At 35.7% G+C, this 22,419-nt stretch overlaps 2 protein-coding genes across 2 annotated transcripts; one reads left to right on the top strand and one right to left on the bottom strand.

The window, feature by feature from the left end:
• On the top strand, nt 1,586-8,943 carry LOC109712139 (protein REDUCED WALL ACETYLATION 1-like). The gene is made up of 17 exons (XM_020235567.1): nt 1,586-1,773; nt 1,873-1,914; nt 3,630-3,721; nt 4,189-4,317; nt 4,409-4,465; nt 4,549-4,621; nt 5,076-5,234; nt 5,408-5,557; nt 5,883-6,138; nt 6,229-6,350; nt 6,677-6,763; nt 6,849-6,937; nt 7,036-7,098; nt 7,189-7,245; nt 7,857-7,953; nt 8,039-8,197; nt 8,578-8,943. Exons 1-17 carry the CDS (start codon nt 1,726-1,728, stop codon nt 8,581-8,583), a joined length of 1,686 nt encoding a protein of 561 aa, XP_020091156.1. The 5' UTR covers nt 1,586-1,725; the 3' UTR covers nt 8,584-8,943.
• On the bottom strand, nt 12,580-21,367 carry LOC109714397 (pre-mRNA-processing factor 39-like). The gene is made up of 12 exons (XM_020239010.1): nt 21,225-21,367; nt 20,190-20,287; nt 19,243-19,472; nt 18,559-18,726; nt 16,909-17,272; nt 16,418-16,561; nt 15,669-15,821; nt 15,471-15,587; nt 15,066-15,143; nt 13,130-13,279; nt 12,804-12,883; nt 12,580-12,705 (listed from the first exon to the last, which is right to left on the bottom strand). Exons 1-12 carry the CDS (start codon nt 21,283-21,285, stop codon nt 12,702-12,704), a joined length of 1,647 nt encoding a protein of 548 aa, XP_020094599.1. The 5' UTR covers nt 21,286-21,367; the 3' UTR covers nt 12,580-12,701.

Below are 22,419 nucleotides of genomic sequence, written 5' to 3'. Positions count from 1 at the left end.
TCATTTAATGATGATTTCATAATGCTCCAATAGTAGTACTGGAAAAAAATAATTTACCTACCATTTTAATTTGATTAATAATTAATCACCTAACAACTTTGTCTCCCAAACGTCCGCATAACAAATTTCATACGGGTAGACCTTGTTCCCTGGACCTGATCTACCAGGTCATACATGGACCTCTGGTAATCTATTATTTATATTATGTGATCTTACTTGTATTTAAATCATTTACTTTTCTTATTTCGATCAGATGTCGAATAGATGTATTATTGGTTCACTTAGTGGTTCATCAATATCGCGTGCAGAAGAAGTAATTTTTTAAAGTCAAAATTATTATTCATATTTTCATATTAGTCAAGAGAAGATCTATAATTTTCACTCTAAAACTTTAGATACAGATTATTAGATATGACATACATTCGTTAATCATTGGGCTAAAGATCTATAATTTTAAAGAATTAGAAATTAAAAATATAATAATATTAAAATAATCATTAATTATTACTTGCGAAAAATGTAATTAACAATTATATTTTCACCGCATAAAATTTTTAGGTTCTATATTCTCGTTCAAAAGTTTAAAATAAGTTTTAGAAACTTTTTTGCTTAGATTTAGAAAGCTGTTGCTCGATGGTGGCCGACAAGTAAAATTATGTCTATATTAAGAAATCAATAGAAGTAGACTGAAATAAATACAAATAGAATTTGGAAATAAAAAATGTATTAAAATATTTTATAAAAATCATGTCTGTTAAAGAAGACTAAGTTTTAAACTGATCAGAAATGACGAAGCTCAAAGGCAAATTTGGCTCGCTAGAAAGTTTATGAAGTTCCACAATTTTAATAAAGGCAGAGCTCACAACCTCGTCCTATTACTAACGTTTCAAATGTACACAGTTTCGCAAAGCATATGATTAAAGATCACAATTTCGTTCTCCTTGCACGAAGTCGGGAACATTAGTATAGTCCGAAATATGAGTTTTCTTGTGCTTTTAGAACCACAACTTGTTAAATTTTTATATTATACTAGAATTCTCTTCTCTTCTACTCACATAAGAGAGTGGGCAAAGCCGCGTGCCATTATCTAGTAGACCAGGTCCACCATCTAATTTCCTATGCGAGCAGCATCCATATATAATTTTCTACGCGCACATTCCCACGACCTGCTCCTTCAACTTGACGAGAACTATAATACAAGAAACCAACCATCTCTCTCGCTCTCTTTCTCTCTCTCCGTTTTGATTATGACCTCTCCTTTTTAACCTCTGATCGTTCAACCACGTAATTTTTTATGTGCTCTGAGAATCACGACTAGGTAAAATTTTATATTATACAAAAATTCTCCTCTCATCTGCGTACCAGAAATAGTGGGTTTAACCATGTGCCATTATCTAGTGGACCAGGTCTACCAAGTAAATTTCTATCTAGTAGACTAGGTTTACCACGTAATTTCCTATGCGAGAAGCATCCGCATATAATTTTCTACGCGCCCACTCCCACGACGCGCTCCGACCATTTGACGAGGACTATAATGCAAGGAACCAACCACCTCTCTCTCTCTCTCTCTCTCTCTCTCTCTCTCTCCCCACTTCGATTACGACCTCTCTTCTAACCTCTGATCGATCCCCTTTGCTTGAGGTCTCCTAGGGTTTCTTAAACCCCCCACCCACCTCGCTCCCCTCAATCCCCCCTCGTGCCCATGAAGACTCGCCCTCGCTCCTGATGCGAATCCCCCGAGAAGATCTGCTGAGAGATTTCTCCTTGCTGAAGGTGATTTCATGAGGTTTTTTGGGCTCAGAATCGGTTTTTTGTGTGGAATTTGGTTGGGTTTTGAGCTGATTCGTCGTGTTTTGATGTGTAATAATGCAGATGGGGAAGCTACAGGTGTTCAGTCCCGTCACTCCCGGGCAGGTACGAGGCTCTATGTGGGATTTGAGGAGTAATTGAGTCGACTAATTTATATTTGTTCTCAGCTGGTTTCTTGGTGTTTTGGGGAGTTGGATTCGAGATTTTGTTCTAAGTTTATGGGATCTTGGACAATTTTAGAGGAAGTGCTATAAATGATCTTGAATTGTTTACCAATTACGGACTCTCATTTGATGCTCTCTTTAATGGAGGCTTTGTGTACAACTTTTTAGCTTGGACTAGATATTGCGTGTGAGGAGTTAGATAGTAGATACTCTTGAACTTCATAAACACTAGTTATGTGAATGAGCATGTTGTACATCATCATAATGCATGGAAGAATACATTCTAATTATAGCAATTTTTTTGGTGTGATTTTGATGAAATATAAAGCATTTACGAATTAAATAAGGAGGTAGAATCAGACAAATATTGCTTGGGGAGGGAACCCTGAATTGTCCATTTGAGACTGTGGGATCTGTCGCCACATGGGTGCGGTATTCTACATCCCGAAGTGAATACACATTAAGAAAATTACAATAAAAAGAAATTTAGAAATTAAAGTTGTTTCTTAAGATAAATTTTTAGTTTTTGAACTTAATATCCAATTGATTTTTAAACTTTTAATTTTAATATTTTTGAGATTCTTAATTTTTTTTATTTTGGATAAATTTATTTTATTTTTAATACTAAAGACCAACCGAGGGTTGTCTAAACCCTTGGTAGGTTTATCTAAAAAATATTTTAATTTGTAAATCAAAAGTTTGCAAAGCAATGACATTAGGTTCAGTAACTAACAATTTATCAAAAAACTATTTTATTTTTGTTCTTGCAATTTCCTTAACATGTGTTAGATTTTTTTAATTAATGGGTCCGAAACTTAAGAAAATCCAACGTCAATGCCCATTCTAATTAAGTAGGGCGCCTCGAGATGTGCGATCCGACGCCCATGTGGTGGTGAATTCTGTAATCTCAAACGGACAATTTGGGGTTCCATCCCCAAGCAATTTTTGTCCAGTAGAATCTGGGTAAAGCCTTCAATCCTGTAGTTAAACAGGGGCAGGCCAATGTAGTAGACTGCTGCCGCTATGTGATCATCGGAGGACCAAACATGTGTAGTGTGATATGTTTGATATGCTTGACGAGGATATTAGGAATTTAGGACTTAAATGGTGGAAGTTTGTCGCATTCAAATATCCACATCTCAAATGATAAACATATTTGTCTGTAAGGACTAGAATTTAGTATCATTAACTCAGAGTTAAGCATTTCGGTCCTCATAATTAAGTCCTCTCATGGTGCTAATACTACTATATTTTTGGGCTTTACATGTTCACACTCAAACACTCCCACATTAGATAGTAGATGATAAAATCTTCTTTGGTTTCAACTTTCAAGGACTAGAACTCTTGTGTCTAACTAGGGCTTAAGAACTTTGAGCGATGCAATTAAGATCCAATCAAGTTTTTTGGCCTGATCTTAGAAAGCGACTTACCCTTTTGCACGATTAAAGCACATACATACCTTATTGAGTTGGCCTTTTGTTTGAAACTTTTTGCACTTCCCACAAATTGTTACTGCTATTAATAGGGTGTCTTTATCGAAAGGGAACTATATGGAAAGGGCGCTCTTTTCCTAGTTATTTCTCGTGTATTTGTTTCTACAGAATATATGTGTTTATTCATGTGTAAGTGTAATAATTATGCTTTTTATTTTTGCAGGTTTCATTTTTGCTTGGTTTTTTCCCTGTATTTATTGCATGGATCTATTCAGAAATCCTGGAATACCGCAAATCTTCTTCTCCTATCAAAGTGTAAGATATCTCCTTTTCTCAATGGCATTCTACACAAGTAGGCATTGTGAATTCGATAAGCTACAGCGTAATCTTTGTTGATACTCTTCTGAAATAGATATATGCAATCGGCATTTCCTCTTAGATATATGTCTGTCAATGTCTAAGATGTGCTTCTGATCATTGTATAAGGGTAATTATATCATACTCTAATCAGTATAGTTGTACAGCCTTTTTTCCACCATCTTTTTCCTTTTAGCATTTAAGGGTCTTATGGTACTGAAATAATGCTTTATTTATAGCAAATAGGGTAATATTGTTTTGGTGTAATTATTTATCCTAAGGAGAGTGAATCTATATTTATTTGGGCATCATCGTGGACAAAATCTTTAATGCTCTAACTTAGTTTCTTACTTTTACTTGCTTGTTACAGAGAATATAGTTAATTTCTCCAGCATTCCATTTAATTGATTATTTCTGATTTGCAGTCACTCAGATACAAGCCTGGGAAGTGAAACAATCAAGGAGGATGATAGGGCAATATTGCTTGAAGGTGGCTTAGCAAAATCATCGTCTCCAAAGTTCCAGAATACATCTGTCAGAAATAATTTAATAAGGTTATACAAATGAAACAAATGGAGGAACAATTTCAATTACTTCCTATGTAACATACTGAAAGTTAACCTTTTGGCCGCTTTATGTTTGTAGGTTTATATCAATGGATGAGTCTTTCTTGCTTGAGAATCGCACTGTCTTAAAAGCCATGTGAGACTTCAAACTTTTACTTTCATCCACATAATTTTGCAACTATATCCCCTAAGACTGATTAATGAATAAATATTGTGTAGGTCAGAAATCGGGGCGATTCTCGTATACTTTTATGTTTGTGATCGGACAAATTTGTTCCCTGAGTCAACGAAGGTGTTTGCCTTAACCTTGATCAGAATAAAATATATGATGCCAGATACCTTAATTGATTCTGCTATTTTTATGGATGCTTACATGATAAATGAATGAAAGGAGAAAAGGGAAAGCAATTTTATCTTTTTAGTTGCTAGTTTTTTTAATAATGGAAGTGTAACATTGCTTAAAAGGAATAGACGTACGATTTTTTCATAGTAATAAAATGCTGTTTTTGGTCCTCAAACAATTTGTATGTCTATTTCCATTTCGATTATATGATTTGTTTTTAATTTCCTGTGGAACTATGCTACAAGCTTATACTGGGTTTATGATTGAAGATGTGACCTATAATAACATTTTTCTAGTTACATGCACTGCAAATGGAATAATAAGCCGACTACTTGACGCTGTCCATTTTTGTAGTATCAAATTGGATTATATGTTAATGCTGTGCAAGCCATGATTTTGCCAGAAATACAGCCGCGACCTGTTTCTTTTTATCTACATTCTTCTCATCATAGCTTCAGCCTTGACATCACTCAAGAAGCACAATGACAAGTCAGCATTCTCTGGGAAATCTATACTCTATCTTAATCGTCATCAGACTGAGGAGTGGAGAGGGTGGATGCAGGTTTGTAATTTGCATTCCTCCCATCTATTTTATGAAATTTAAGCAGTGCACCCTAAGATCTTACTTAGTTGAAACGTCTTACTTTCCTTTTTTTTCTTTTTTTTCTTTTTTAATTTTTTACTTTGTGGAGAATACGTTTTATGATTATCTAATCCTGTATATTGGTTCGCTAGGTTTTATTTTTAATGTACCACTACTTCGCTGCCTCAGAGATATACAATGCAATACGTGTGTTCATTGCTTCTTATGTGTGGATGACCGGATTTGGGAATTTCTCATACTACTACATAAAGAAAGATTTTAGCCTTGCTCGATTCGCTCAGGTGCGTTGATGGTATTTATCTCTTGGAGTACTGCCTCATCTTATCTTTTTGGTTGAATCACACAATTGATTGTCCAACTGTTGCGGAATTTCAATTGGGTCGTTGAACTTCAATTTGCTGCAATTGCCACTGATGCATGGATGCCCAAAATGAAACCCGTTACTGAAGTTAATAGAGTTTAGACCTAGTTTTAAATTTGGTGATCCAAAATAAATTTTTTGCAGTAGTTTGTTGAGAAATGATGTAAAAATATCAGCTATCTTCTCATATGTTACATTATCTTCTAAGCAATCACTAAGAGCATCACCTGTCTTTTCAAATGCAGATGATGTGGCGTCTAAATTTCTTTGTCGCATTTTGCTGCATTGTCCTGGACAATGACTACATGCTTTACTACATTTGTCCCATGCACACGCTTTTCACTCTCATGGTATATGGCGCACTTGGCATATTTAATAAATATAATGAGATTCCATCAGTAATGGCTGTGAAAATTGCAAGCTGCTTCTTGGTGGTAATTGTAATGTGGGAAATACCCGGAGTTTTTGATCTTATATGGAGGCCCTTCACATTTCTAGTAGGTGAGACACTCTTTTAGTGCTGTTTCTGATCATCTTGTTTGATGTTTTCTCTTGGGTAATGAGAGATTTGAATAAACTTGTTGAATGCAGGATATATGGATCCGGAACCTTCCAAAGCAAATTTACCTCTCCTGCATGAATGGCACTTTAGATCTGGCCTCGATCGCTACATTTGGATCATCGGAATGATATACGCATACTATCACCCAAATGTAATTTATATTGTTTTTTTCTCGATGATATAGTCAACAAACCAAATTTGTTGCCAATTTGCCATTGATTTTTATTGAATTTGCGCACTGCAAATTTGTTTGTCCGCAAGGTTGTCACGCATTTATGCCCTCTAGCCTGTCTCTTGGAATAGTTTCTCCACTCTAAAAAGCTAGCCAGCATTTCGGCAAACAAAATGTCCTTAAGAGCTTTTATTGTGGCACGAAACCCAGTGGCTGGGCCCCCAAAGCTAAAGCTCCAATTGGGCCATATGGGCTCTTGGTATATTTTTCTCTCTCTTATGTACTTCAGTCCTTGATTCTTATAGGTTGAAAGATGGATGGAGAAGCTTGAAGAGTGTGAAACTAGAGTGAGACTTTCAATCAAGACGAGCATAGTTACTCTCTCCCTGGTGGTATGTTGTATAATCTTTCTTCGGGCATAGTGATTTTTTCAGCTGAGTACCATTATGAAATGGAAATCCGCTCCCTTTTTTGTAGGTTGGTTTTTTGTGGTATGAATATATCTACAAGCTCGACAAACTTACATACAATAAGTTCCACCCATATACTTCATGGATCCCCATCACGTACGTTTTGGATAATTTTGTTCTATGGTGTAGTGTTGATTATAATTAAATTTCTGAGCAAAGTTAATTATTTCTGGTATTTTCTTTTCTTGCTCCAGCATTTACATTTGCCTCCGGAATTTCACCCAACAGCTAAGGGGTTGCTCTTTGGCTCTCTTAGCGTAAGCCATTTTTTTTCCCCCTTTCTAAATATTGGTGCTTATGTTTTCTGTAAATTCTTGTTGATCTTCAACTTAATTCCTTTCTTCTAGGTGGCTTGGAAAGATTACGCTGGAGACCTATATCTCTCAATTCCACATTTGGCTACGGTATGGATTCTCCTCTTTTTTCTTTTTCTTTTTCTTTCTTGTCGGTGGGAACCAATAGTTTAGTTTAATATGAACCATGAGGATGCAGTCATATATGTTTTCATTTGATGATCAAATTTAGGAGGTTGTTATCTTTTTTGAACAACTCACTAAAAGCCTTCTAGCTAAGGCATTTTCTAGCTAAGGTATTTTAGGAGAACAAGTTGGGCAAATGTAAAATCAAAGCTCAAATTGTCAGTAAGGAGACGCAAAATTCTTTTTACGTTTGGCCTCTTTGAAGGAACTTGTTCTAACCCAAAAAAAGAAAAAAAAAAGGGCCAATTTGCCCATGAATTGGATGACTTCCTAACTTAGAATAAGTATAGTTTTTGGGAAGAAACAACATTTTTTAAGGGACATCTTATAGGTTGCTGGAGAATACATGTGAAACCCAGCATCTATATATCGCTTTTGTACTACATTCTCAATCTATTGACAATTGTTGCATAATATTTAATTCAGCACCTGCAAAAGCATCTTTACACTAACTTTGTTAATGCTTTGTGCGGTCACAATTACAAGATTAAAGGCACAATAAAATTCTAATGCTTGTTATGTTGGTCGTCGAACAGGTCAAGCGTGCCTAATGGACAACCTAAGTGGCTTCTTTCATTCATTCCTGACTACCCGTTGCTCAATTTCATGCTTACTACTGTGATATACGTCTTTGTAAGCCGATTTTGCTAAAAAATAAAAGCTACAATTTCGTCAGATCAATTAATTGGGACATTGATTGGATTTGCTCTTATTGCAGATATCCTACCGCATATTCGATCTTACAAACCTGTTGAAGGTGACTTTTATACCCAGTAGAGACAACAAGCGCCTCTTCCAAAACTTCATAGCAGGAATAGTCATTTCAGTCGGATTGTATTGCTTCTCGCTGGTTCTCCTCCATATTCCATTTATATCGGTATGCTATCTAATTAATGTCTTCGATCTATGATCACCTGCGCACTTCCTTTTTTCTCTTTTCCTTGGGTGAAATGCACAGGTAGTCCTCAACTTCCAAAGAATTGCGATTTGGTCCCCTTTCACTTTATTAAAACTAGTACTCGTGTGCTTACCTGATTTCATGCTTAAAGACCTCATTCTGATGTTTGAGAGTCTGGACGCAAAACGATGCCTTTTAAGGATGAAATATCAAGAAATTATGCAAGTTGAAGCACTAACTCATTTAACACGCTGAACGGGGACCAAATTACTAGTCCATCATAGTTTCAGGGGCTATCCATAAATAATAAACTGTACATCTTTTTGGATTGCTTACCAAATTATTGTCTTCATCACCAGGGATGAAACCGGCAATCGAAATAACTTTTCCTGCCACCTCAATTTCTGTAGTTCCCAATACTGAATCCGGTGATGGAGAAATGAGTAAATCGAAGTTCAGGTGAAAGGTTTTTTTTTTCCCTTTTTTTTTTTTTTTCCTTGGCTTCGGTGCTCCCGTGGTATATATAATTCTTTTCTCTTTTTTTTGTGGTTGATATGTAATTTTAGAAGGCCAGCTATTATTTTCCTTTAGAATGTATGTATCTGCATGGGAGTAGTGCCCATTGCCCCCTCCCCACCTTTCCCAAGCACATTTTATGGATACTTTATTATATCTTTTATATAGGTTACGCATAAAAGAAGAGTTACGTTTACCTAAATTTTTTATCTGTATGCTTTAAAGGAAACAGTAAATGCCTCTTTCTTCCACATGAGGCTCTTTAGGGTTCTATCGATATTACGAATTTCAGAGGCAGATGCTGAGAGTTTGAAGCTGGTGTTTTTGCTTTTTAGTTTTCCGAAGGTTATTCAGCTTCTCAGTTAATTCAAAATTTTTTCTACTTAAATGCTCTATCTTTCCCTTCTCAATAAGCTTGAAAGTAAGATCAAGCAGGCTGAACTAATTTGAACTTCGGTGGACTTAAAATTAAAACTGTCAACAATTCCTTTGACAATGGATATATACACATCCTTTAAAAGACGGCTCTGTACACTGCATTCAACAGAGTTCAAAACAAGACAACAGATTTAAAACTCAGAATAAATAAGTACATCAATTGCCTAATCTTGGTCAATATGAAAGCAGAAAAATTCCTAGCCTGCTTAGCCCTGCTCCCTTCAATTGCAAGCCACCACAAATAGAACATTAAAATCCTCAGCCTCAAAAACGGACTTCTGCTCCAAAGAGAAGTTATATTCGACAAGTATCAATGTACTTCTCCATATATCACTACTCAGACATCCCATCATCTAACAACTACTCTTTTAACTTCAATTAAAAAAAGTAAAAGAAAAAAAAAAAATACACACACACACACACAAAAAATATCAATGTAGTTCTCCATATATCACTTCCTCAGACAACACATCATCTAACAACTACTCTCAATTTATAACACGCATCATCTAACAACAGTATGGTGTACACCCTGCAGCATGGCGAGAGAAGCGATTCATCTGTCAAATGGATGAATCTACAAGTGTCATACAAAATTACACACTGGAGTACAACTCAAAATTTGACAGTAGAATAGTAAATGCCAAACTAATGATGGCACAACTATATGAATAACCCTTCTCATATAACATCAATTTCCCCTACTACTGGGTTTTGTACCCGGTTTACTGAGTCGTAGGAACTGATTGTGGGGAGGAGGGATGAGAATTCACCGACTGTTCGGTGCTTTGCAGCTTGGCCCCTTCAACCTGGAATGGAAATTCAAAAGCATATTGGTATGAAGGGGGTTATTAATTACAACGATATAAAAAATATTGGAAAGGAGCATGTCAAACAGCTAGCTTGCATGAGAATTAACTGATGAGCCATGAAAAAAGAGTAGGCTACTGCAAGCTATACTAAGTGCCTTTATCCTGGCCTCAGAAAGAGCTTTTCCCACGGCAGGAAGCTGAGGTGAGGTTCAAAACCATGAACACAGAAAGCTCCATTTGTGAAGTTTCTGCTGCTTCTACTGCAGCAGGGAGCTGTTGGGAGACTAGCAACTCTAATCAAACAGCAATGCTCCACAAGCTCCAGCCTGGCCAAATAAATGATCATGACCTTAATTGACAACGTAACATGTCGTAAGTAGTAACTGCTACCTGTGATGTTTCAGCTTCTGGACCATGCTCCCGCTGCTCTTGGTTGTTTGGATAGTTTACAGGGAAATTTTGCTGCTCAAAACAGGAAGAAAATGCATGATGTAAGAAGATTAATAACCTCAATTCCGTCATGGATCTTAAAATATAAGAGGAAAGAAAGAAATATAAATGCAATTGGAGGTATTGAAAAGGTACTCTAGAAAAAATTTATGCTCAAATGAAACTTCCAAAAACTATTCAAAGTATAACTAGCGGCTTGAGACATTCTCCATTAATGCTCCTTGATTTCATAATCCTCCCATATGTATCACCTCAATTAGCCTATACATTTCAATCCAGCATCACTACACTTCGGGTTTCTAGAAATTTGAAGAAAAACTTGACTAGAATTATGGTGAGATAAGCAGTTGGAGGGCATGAGCTTTCCCCAGGTGAGATGAAACTACTTTCAGTTGATCCTCTGATACTGGAGCGTATGTTACACTGACCAACAATTGGGGGATAATGTCATTTGTGGACTAGGTTTACATTTTATTACCCTAAATATGTATCTTACCAAAAAATATAAGAGAATAATCTGCACATGTATTAACATGTGTACACAGTGGTTTTGGCCAAAAATCATAAAGTTTGGCCAAAAATATGAGTTCTAGCCAAAACTTATTACCTAAATCACCATTCTTGGATAAAAACAAGCTAAAACAATCCTTTTTGCCAAATTGACTTTTGGATCAACATTACCAGTTTCCACCATAACATAATACCAAATATCAGGACAAGCCAAAACTGACCATCTTTAGCCGACAAGGGATCAGTTTCAGCAGGACATTTAAAGTGCAAATCTTTCTACCACTTACTAGTACATTCTAACAACATAGCGCACCTGATAGTACAAATTGTAGTTCATAGCCTGGAGTCCTGATGAACCAATTTGCTGCTGCTGTAGTTGAAGGAACTGTTGCTGCTGTTGCTGTAGCAGTAACAGCTGCTGCTGCTGCTGCTGCTGTTGGAGCAGCGGTTGTGGTTGCTGCTGTAACTGTTGTTGTGATTGCTGCTGCTGTTGTAACTGTTGTTGTGATTGCTGCTGCTGCTGTGTCTGTTGCTGCTGCTGCAGCTGATGCTGCATGTACAGCTGCTGCTGCTGCTGCTGAAACAGTAGATACATCTGCTGCTGTTGTTGCTGGTAGAGAAGCTGCTGTTGCTGCTGCTGCTGCTGCTGCTGCTGAAACTGTGACGCCTGCTGTTGTTGCTGCTGCTGTTCTTGGTCCTGCTTATTCCCCGGCGAAGATAGATCCTGTTGTGACTCTGGTTGATTATGCTGTTGCTGACTTGACGGCTGGTTCTGCTGAAAGTGCTCTTGCTGCAGTTGTTCAGCCTGAGGCTGCTGCTGCTGAAAACTCTGCTGCATCTGCTGATTCTGCTGGAGCTGTAAGTAATACATCTGCTGATAATATTGCCAAATGAGGCGTGCATATTCTGGGTTACTCTGAAGATATGCATACTGTTCATTACTCATTTGAGATTGAACAAAGCCCTGCTGCTGCTGCTGCTGCTGCTGCATACTTTGCCCTAGCCAAGCAGAAGCCTGGTGGTGACTTTGATTTAAATTCCAAGCTTGAGTTTGCGGTGGATAACCTTGAGATACTGGCATCTGAGGGTTAGCTCCAGAATTAGGGTTTTGATGATGATCTTGTGCCTCTTGCGGCTGTGAAGCTTGAATTTGGGCACTGTAATTCCGATTGGCACTTTGAGGATATAAACCAATGTTGTGTCGTTCCTCTCTCTCTGCCTTAGGAGAAATAGGGTTTGGATGTAAAGGACTAGAATTTTTAGGTATGTTCGCTAAAGGAGACGAATTTGATTTCAAAATATCACCCTTATTTTGAAGCTGATCCTTTTTTAACCTCACAGTCTCTTCCAAAGGAGAATTATTGTCGTTTGACATGACCAGATCGAAATTGCGTGTATTAAGTCGTGAAGAACTAGTCAACAGATTGCCAATTCCAGGTGAATTTGATTTGTTGCCAAACTCTTGACTGGGAATTGGTTTTATTTGGTTTCTTTTTTCCGAATTTTCTGAACACGTTTCTACATTTTGAACCAAATCATGATTTTCATATGCAGGTTCACCAACCTCCCGAATTGGTTCAGCATTTTCCGGCATAAGCTGATCTTGTATTGCCAGAACCATTACTTGTTCTTTTAATATCCCTTCAGGGCTTTGGGCTTTTTCTAATTGGAACTCTTTGTCTTTAGCTTCCTGACATAGCACTTCAGAATTGACCTCTTGTGAAGGTTCAAATTTACTTATATGTTCAGAACTACCATTACCTAAAGAAGCACGAATAGAAGCAATCAAAGATCCATTTCCTTCCTCTTCATTTTTGTCCCTGGAGTTTTTTTTAATCGTATTAGATTGAAATACATGCCTCACTACGTGTGGAAATAGTTTTGTATGTCGAGCCCATGCCTTTCTAATTTCTTGAATACTTCCGAAACGATCAACAAACTGTAGGAGAAAATAAATACAGCTAATTAATCTAATAATAACAATGTCCTTGTGGAAATGAAAACCAGAAACATATAATACTAGACAGATTTATAGATACAATATAAGAAAATAGGAAAGCTAAATTCACAGAGATGCAAGAAGCAAAACAGTCCACTAAAGATATGAAAACTAGTTTTATCGATTTCTATCATGGAGAAATTGATAAAATATATAACTACAACGGGTAATAAAACAGCATCTGACCTCTAAAAATGACAATGAAATGTCTTCTCGGTCGTCAGAGCTTAAAACATGAGATACATCAGATCCCGGAGTTAATGCATTTGCTATAATAGAATCTAATTTGGGTAGCTGTTCTGCCCCTCCTTGCGTGCCAATGAATTGTATCAATCCCTGGTCACAAAAAGGCTCACATTAGTAAAAAGGAAAAAGATAGAGACAGACAATTAAGTAGAACAATCTGATTTGTGGTAATACATTAGCTAGAGAGGTTAAGGGGTTTCAAATCCAATTATAACTTAATTTAATTAATATACTGAGCAGAAACAAAGGTCCAGACATGACAAAAATTTAATCTTACACGTAAGCATTGTCATTCTGGAAATCTTTTGGGATATTCCAAATAATTAGGCTTTCAATATGAGCTTTTGGAGAAATGAATTAACCAAGTCAAATAAGCAATTCCCCACCTAAGTTTACCCTAGGATACTCTTTTTTTTTCCACTTTCCATCTTAACAATTTTAAAATGGCACAAGCCAGAAGATTAGAATATGCTGTTGGACATCTTTTTCTTTTTGTCGCTATATGCTCTTTTTCTCTTTTGAAAAGATGGCTTTAAATGATATATATATATATATATATATATATATATATATATATATAGAGTTGAGCTAGAATACTATCGGTAGTAAACGAGCCGTTTTACGACCGATTTATTTTCGATGATAGAGCTTCCAAATTGACGATCGGCTCCGTTAAATATGATCTAAACCATTTAAACTACCTAGAAATCAAATTTCACGCACTTTCGATATTGTTCTTTTATCCATCAAGTGAACAGAAAAATGAATGGCTGAAAATGAATACTCTTTAAAAAATGATGATAGGAGTCTTGTAATCAAGATCAAGAGTATAGATCTTGTTTTAAATAGTTTAAAGAATTTTCTAACAAAAATTCAATTGATTTGGATATCTTTACGCCGGTAAACGAGAAAACGCCTCTTATCGACCATTAAAAAAAATTTGAAACCCTTGATCGATTAGGCAAATGATGTCGAAAAAGATTTGAAATTGATTTTCTAAACACTTCAAGTGTATAGATCATGTTCAACGAGCCGATCGTCAATTTGGAAGATTCTATCATCGAAAAACAAATCGGTAGAAAAACGGCTCGTTTACTACGATAGTATTCTAGCTCAATCTCTCTCTTCTCTCTTCTCTCTCTATTATATATATAGAGTCGACTACTATACTTTTTATGAGTCATTGGTTCCCTTATACTAATAGTTTTCGACCTTAGATTTATTTCATTAATCATTTTCACTAGTTAGATCATAACTATTCACAACTACCCCACTCAACCCTAGGGACCACATCATTCTAGGTGGGGACACCATCATCCTAACACACATTCCATCAATTAACGGTAAAAATTTATGAGTACAAGAAGTCTATACTCATAAGAGTATAGTAGCCCAACCTATTATATATTATATAATATATATATATATATATATATATATATATATAATTTGCTACTATACTATCAATAGTACCAAGCCCTTGTATACATTGAGTTTTGGCCGTTGGATGAAAGGATGCGCAGTTAGGATCTAGTGTCCCCTAGGGTTGAGGGGTGTTGGTTAGATAGTATAATCTAAGCGGTTGGAATGATCAAAAGGGTAGACTCTAACAGTAGAAAACTCAATAGTACCAAAGGCTTGGTACTATCAATAGTATAGTAGCCGGACTATATATATATATATATATATATATATATATATATATATTGCTTGCCTACTTTGTAATATACAATAATGGTACCTTTGCATTGTTTAGAAAGGGAGTTCACACCAAGTTAGTTGTTCAAAACAGTTATGCAGATAGATTAAAAAAATAATAATACAATAGGAGAAATCTGTGCAATAACAGTATTTTCATTGATGAACAAGAAAAGACCTTTATTATGGTCTTGCATGGTGATTGTCGGATTCCCTTCCAGAAGACTTCAGAAGCAGCATCTATGCTTCCAGTAGCCTATAGAAAAAGGAAAGGCGTTAAATATTAGAAATGGCAACATATATAGAAATGTCTATTTAAGAAATGACAAATACCTAATGAAATTGAGAACATAAATTATTATCTGACACACAAATATTGATACTATGACAATTGGAACTTTGGATGAAGGCTTCTTAATATATAAAGGGGGAACCATTCATACGTAGACAAACTGCAACAGTTCATTCATGCACTCTTAAGGAGCTTGCAGAAGGATTCTCTAATTGAACGCTCAAATTAAGCAGAATCAGGGAACAAACTAAATTATCAAAATCTGTGGAAGAAAATGTTGTTGATCAGTACCACAAATGTAAACTGAGCAAAATTTGCATAAAGAGCTGAGATAACTTGCAAGCTCTGCTTTTCTTTAGCCATCTCAATTGCTTTCTCATATATCTTATAAGCTGCTTCCGCATTACCCTGCAAGATAAAGGAAACTAGTTTTTTGTGACCATATTGATAATTAATTCAACCAAATAGCATGATGTAGATTTCTTGTACCATGCGTTTTTCCATATTTGCCTCTCTGTTAACATTTGCAAGGAGATCAGATGCCCGATCTGCCCCACTGTCAAGAAATAGTGTACGAGCGCCAGGAAAATCACCAATTTGCTCTTTGAACATAGCACAGTACATTCGGAAAGTTGGAACTCTCTGATTGATTAAAACATACAGTAACAAAAAGAAAAATATAGTTAAACACATATCCCTTTGTAAAGGTTGGGAATTATGAATTTGTCCCTGCAAAGTTTTAACTATGAAAAAAATATCCCTTTGCATTTTAGTAATTTGTAAATTTGTCCCTGCTAGTTGACCACCATCAGCTAACCTCTATTTATTGTCTGCGGAATCATTATGCCCTTGGAAAATCTCTTTGTTTTTTGGAAGAGTTTTAGGATTTAGAGTTCACATTAAATGACATTACGAGATTCAATACGAAAGTTAAGGAATAAAAAATAACTTAAAATGACTTTTTCTAATGGTAGCACAGTCATTAAAGAGAAAAGATAAAGGACAATTTTGGTAAAGTTTTTAAATTTATATCGTTATATTTGGCAATTAAAACTTTGGAGGGATGGTTCTGATTTTCTGCAACTAAGGATATTTACGCAATTTTCTCAAAATAGGGTATCAATTTATGAATACAGATACAATAAAAGACAAATATCTAATCCTTTATGTCCTTCAAAAGATCATAACCTAGGTTCAAACGATGGTTCAAACGATCTCAAAGAAGGTTGTACTTGTACCTTTAAGAAAAAAGACAATGCCCGTCCAAGAGTATAGTTTGCTATTTCTCGACCACCTCTAGCATCCACAAATTCCACATAGCGGATCCAGAACTCGGGGTAACTAGCACAAGGAATTAAACATCTCTCATAAAGTTTTACGGTCTGCCATTGAAAAAAGACTATCTTAGATGTAATCAAAATAAAATGGAAATCCTTCCATACATACCCCTGTAAAATCAGAATTTTCATATATGGCCTTCAAAAAATTAAATTGTGTACATATGTACCTTCTTATTTACAACATCAACACTGTTTAGACAACATTTTTCAAATGCAAAACCAAATTCTCCCCATGAATCAGATGACTCTAAATTTTCAGGTAAGGGCATTTCATAATGAACTACATATCTGAGAGGTGTAGATGAAAATTCAGATTTCAGATGATTATTGATTTTGCAGGGGAATATATGTAAAAGTTCTGCACAAAATTAAAGTAGAACAATACATGCCCAATCAAAATCTCCTTGCATCTCTGAGAAATCGAGATACTGATGCCAATTTTGAAGCTGAATTTCGTCAAGTGGCTTTACATGGAAATAATGGCGCCTTATACGAGCCTCAAAGCAACTAATATCTCTGTCCATTTGACTAGATTTTTTATACAATTGCTCTCCAGCTGATATGTACTTTTTAAGTGCATCAAGCCCAGGAAGATCTTCTAATCGATTCATTAGGTCTCTGATCTCAGTTGATTTATCAGCAAGTTCACCATCTTTTTCATTTTTGTCTTCACCACTTGACAAGACTTTTTCTGGTCCTTTTGTGTTCCTGTTAGCCACCTCCTCTTCCAGCAGGGCAACCAGCTTTTTAAACCTGGAGCATTAGTTTAACAGCAATATTCATCTAGCACACTCATCACAGTGATATTATGTAATCCTGGATGAAAGCTAACACAGAAGAATAAAAAATAAGGGTCCAAAGGTAGTATTTTCCAACTTTAAACATAAATATGGTGTTTTCAAATCAATTAGAATATAATCCTATCCAAGATGCAGTTGCCAGCGGACGGAAGTGCAGGATAGTGCAAATTAAAAAACAACTCAACAATAAATAACAATAACCAATACCAAGTTGAAATTTGAATAACAATTCAGGCTCCAGATAAACAGTAACAATTCAACATGAGGGAACAAGGACTTCATCGTCACCTAAGATAAGCTACAAATAGCAATTTTCAGACATTAAATACGAGAGTTAGCTAAAAACATGATTCAAAATGAATCTTGCAGATAATTGATGACTAGATAAAGCGTTTGAAGCTGAGCAACATGTCACGTTCAAGTTTCAACATTTCAGGCCTTTATTTTGTTCAACAAGAGACATTGTGAACAAGATAAAGCGTTTGAAGCTGAGCGACATTTCAGGTTCAAGTTTCAAAACAGAATAAAAGTAAAAAAGGTAATATATAAATAGTAATTAGGTTCCCCTGAGCTTTATGCAGTCCACTGTATGTGAGAGTCCAACTTAGGATTTTAAATTTGGCTAACAAAAAAGTATTGAAGCCAGCAAGGATCTGGTATGGCCTGATTATGTTTCATTAATTTCAACCTCAGGACATGAGATTAGTGCTGAAATTGATGTGCATGATCCCCATCTCTAAGCAAAATCTAAATGATAAAGTAACTTAGGTAAAAGCTAAAATCAAATGGTGATGCCACACACTAGAAGCACAATTGCAAAGCAAGTGAACAACTAGGAGCTTGGCAATTCTGAAGCAGCTTCTCTACTCTTAGCAACAGCAGGGCATTCGACAAACCAAATGTTTGGAGCTTCTGCTGCAATGGGATTATGAAATGATCTGCTAGGCTTAAAAGCAAAAGCTCTAACTTGCAGATTTACTTCAGCTTCAGCAGACCATTTTTGAGGAGAATTTGATGAAAAATCTGTGAGTGCATTTTTTGCACAGTTCCACTAAAAGAGATTCTACAGAAACTCAGTAGCACAAAACAATCATTAATGAGTTAACGTGCAGAAAAAACCAAGTTCCAGCAAAGGATATTGAATTGCTAAGCAAGCAATAATGCAAAGAGATTATTTCTCAGAATTAATACTTACATTCTTTCAGTGTAACTAATAGAGAGTAAAAGACTGATAAGTACCTCTCATGGTAGCTATGTAACTTTTTTGTGGGAAATCGCAAGGTGTTTATATAAATATTGGCAAGATAACTCCATTGCTTCTGAGAATATTCAAATTCAATATATTTATCCCACAGGAGATGGCATAAATAATTCTTCCCCACAAAATGTAAGCCTCTCTCAAATAATCTGCAATAACAACGCAAGTGTTAATTATAACTACTCATAGAAGTTAGAGAAATTTAATATAGGAAGAAAGAGATCATTGAAGAGAAAAAGAGCAAAGTCTGAAATAGTCATGAATAATGGCTTTAAGTGCTCTTTGTTTCATCACCTATTAGGTCTTTTGCTAAAGCAACATTTCTATAGATATTCAAAGATGATAAGAAAGTGGTGAATATCAAATAAAAATCTCCATTTCCAGAGGCTCTCAAGATAATTTTTGACATAATTAGTGATTTAATTTCCTATCTGCCCTTAATTGTGTCATCTCCTTTAACTAACTTATTTTTTTTTGTTATAATATGCTCTCTGAATAAATTTCTCTCATTTTTTTTTTACTTTTTACAATGATTCCACTACATTTATGGTTCAGTGAACATGCACTCCATGTTGCCCAAATAGTAGATTAAGGAAATGACAACCAATTAGGAAGGTGACTGTCAATACTTACTACTAAATTAAAACCTTGTTCAGTAAGTTTACCTTCTAATATCAGCAGGGTCCTCATACAACAGCATAGCGTAGCTGCAATAACTAACCCAAAGATCAACAGAATATGTTGCCACTAGAACTGCTCGCTCAAACACTTCAACCATTTCCTTATGCGAACATAAGCGTGCCTTGTGGATTGCATACTTCTTCCAGTAACCATAGCATAAAGGAAACTCTGATAAGAAGGCGTCGTAAACCATGCTGATAACCCCAATATCATTCTGTAGTACATATGACAATATCAGCTATTAGAAAGCACAAAGTAAAGGCCGACACAGCAGTCCGTGGGCCATATAACAACATGAGGTGGAGAAATAATATGGCCAAAAGAAATTTCTATAGGATATATACACACATACATAACATACAACACGTGCAAAAGTCTTATTTTTCAGGTATATATGTAAATGTCACTAATTATTTTCCAGAAAAGAAGAATTGAGCATAAAATCAGAAGGTCTTACGAGGTTCAGTGAAGCATAAATTACAGATTCACTTGTTTTTCTGTATAAAAGGTGCCGCAGACAAGTGATAACTTACTTGAAAGCAGTGAGAGTTTCAATGCACCCAAACAGAAAACCAATCAAAGTTATCCATCTTAAACATGATACAACATTTGTACTCTCCTAAAGAATGCTATTTAATAGGCGTCCCAAAGGAAGAGCGGAGCAAAATCGAGTCTCAGACACTTCTACTAAACCCAAAAATACAGTCCAAATAGATAAGCCAAACCTTAATCAGGGAGGAAGATCAGAAAAAAAAAAAAATTCCCAATGGTTTTTTATTAAATGAAGCTCAAAGATTACATTAATTTCTCTTTCCTAAACAACAAAATGTGAATACAAGATATGAAGGTCGAAGTTTAGATAATTACACTGGTAGAATTACCGTTTTAAAATTTTATACAAGCGGATATATCCAAAGAAATTGCCACATACTGGTGAAGTTTTCTCGACCTCCCTAATTAATGATGTCCAGTCCTCAAAATTAGATGGTGTGCCTTCAAGTAATGCTTGAAGTTTGTGTTCAAAAAAATCTGCAGTAAAATGAAACAACACAGTAGGTAAATGAAAATAATGAAATATCAGATTTGAAGATGCATGCATCCAACAATAAGCCCCTTAAATGGGTCAAATAGATCAAAATTCACAAGGGTTGTCCAGTTTCTCTTTTAGAGGATTCAAAACTGGAAAAGCGTCAACAATTCAACTATTGTATAAAATTTTGCTTCAATTTGAATCTTAAACTTTGCCACTATACCTAATAGGCATTTCGTAAACCAAAGGAGCTAAAGAAGATGTTTTTGTCCAAGTTAATGCCACGGTAAAATAATAAATGAACCAAAATTCAAATTCTCAGCTTGTTGCTCTGTAAATTCGTTTTTACTTTGAAAAAGGAAATTCTTTAAGAATTATCCAAACGTGCCAAGCAACTTAATCAGATAGATTTAGGAGGGGGGGAAAAATCAGCTAATATTTGAGTACATTTAAAGCACGTATGGAGATTGGAGACCCCCTCAACTCTTGGCCATTTGATAAACAACCCCACCATCCAAAATTAACTTTTTATTTTCTTTTTGATTCTTTCAATTTGAGTTATAATTCATTCAAATTAAAACAACCACTTTTCAGCAAACTGAACCATACTTTTTGGTTAACAATTAACAACTAAAGCTGTTAAATTTGATATAACACAAAATTTAACTGATTTGAACAACTCCAAAAAAAAAAAAAAAGAAAGATTAGTTCACGGTCCATTTCAAAATGACATATAGTTGAGGGATTCCCACTACAACTACAACCATCCATAACGAAATTTAATCTCGTCCAAACAAATCGAGGTCCAAATTTAAGCTCATATTGCTTCTTCCGATTCAAACCATTTTTGGAAAAAAATTAGGCATGTGTGTGTGCGCACGCGCGCGCGTGAGAGAGAGAGAGAGAGAGAGAGAGAGAGAGAGAGAGAGAGCGAACCGAGATTCGCCATTGGAGGCTCCTCGCGAGCTCCATCGCAGAGCACAGCGTCTTCTTCCATGGGCGTTTCGCCCTCGCATCGACGAGCGCGATGGGGCAGTTTTAGGGTTTGCGTCGTCGATCGGGCCCTGGTTCAGGTGTAAAGTGTCCGGTTTGGACCGGCGCGTGGAGCCAGACAACGATTCCAAACACCGGGTCCACCATAGACCGGTCTCCCAAACCTAGACTCCTATAGTTAATACTATCAAATAGAGGGCGTGAAGTGAATTATAAATGGGACTAGTTAATACTATCAAATATTTTTAAAGAAGATATTATATAAGATAATATGAAACAATTTGTGCTTATATTTATGGCCTCTTTAGTTATCAAATTTATGTTCTGATTCTCGACCGACGTGATGGAACGAGACCAAGTCTATTTATTCTCTTTTTTTAACAAATAGGGTGCGTTTGTTTCGCGCTATCTTTATAAGATTTCTAGTAATCCAATAGGAATAAAAAAATATGACAGTGTTTGGCTAAACTCACTAAGGCTTCGTTTGGGATTGCGGGGAGATTTCGTTACGTGCGGACCGTGCGGTGAGAAAGTAGCTTGGAAAAATACCCTGTTTGTTTCCGTACCTAATATTGCATTCTGCATATCGCGATGAGTCGGTTACAATATATTTTCTACAGTCCCACAGGAGAACACAGAAGTATATCCCTATATGCTTTTTCCTCAACTCCATTCTATCTAATAGCGTTAGATAGGCCTCAATACAAACTAAGCCTAAGTAATCTAGTTGGTAATATTGAATTTACTTGGGAATGAGATGCATCCCAAAGTACTAATCTCATTTATTTGAGGAAGGGTGGATATCCTTATATTAATGGATTCAGGTAATTATAATGTCTGATCTCTTACCCGCCGACTAGTTGGTATTATTTTTCTTTACACTCTAACCTCATATCTCTCTGTAAACTTATCTTTTTTTCTCTCTAAACTTCAACTCTTTTTCTCGCTCTAAACTAAGCTATTTCTCCCATCTTTTTCTAAGATCTCAACTCTCTCATTCTATCTAATCTCGACTCTATTTCTCTTCCTATTTTTTTTAATTATGCTTTGTCTTTCTAATCTATATTCTCTCTCTCTCTTTTCTAAAAAGATGTTGAAATATTTTTATAGTATTATTTTAAATTAATTAAGAAAATAA

Source organism: Ananas comosus, linkage group 1 (genome assembly GCF_001540865.1).
Source record: "Ananas comosus cultivar F153 linkage group 1, ASM154086v1, whole genome shotgun sequence".
In the NCBI taxonomy this organism is placed as follows: Eukaryota; Viridiplantae; Streptophyta; class Magnoliopsida; order Poales; family Bromeliaceae; genus Ananas; species Ananas comosus.
Note: the sequence above shows the minus strand (reverse complement) of the source record. Positions and strands in the feature narration are given on the sequence as shown.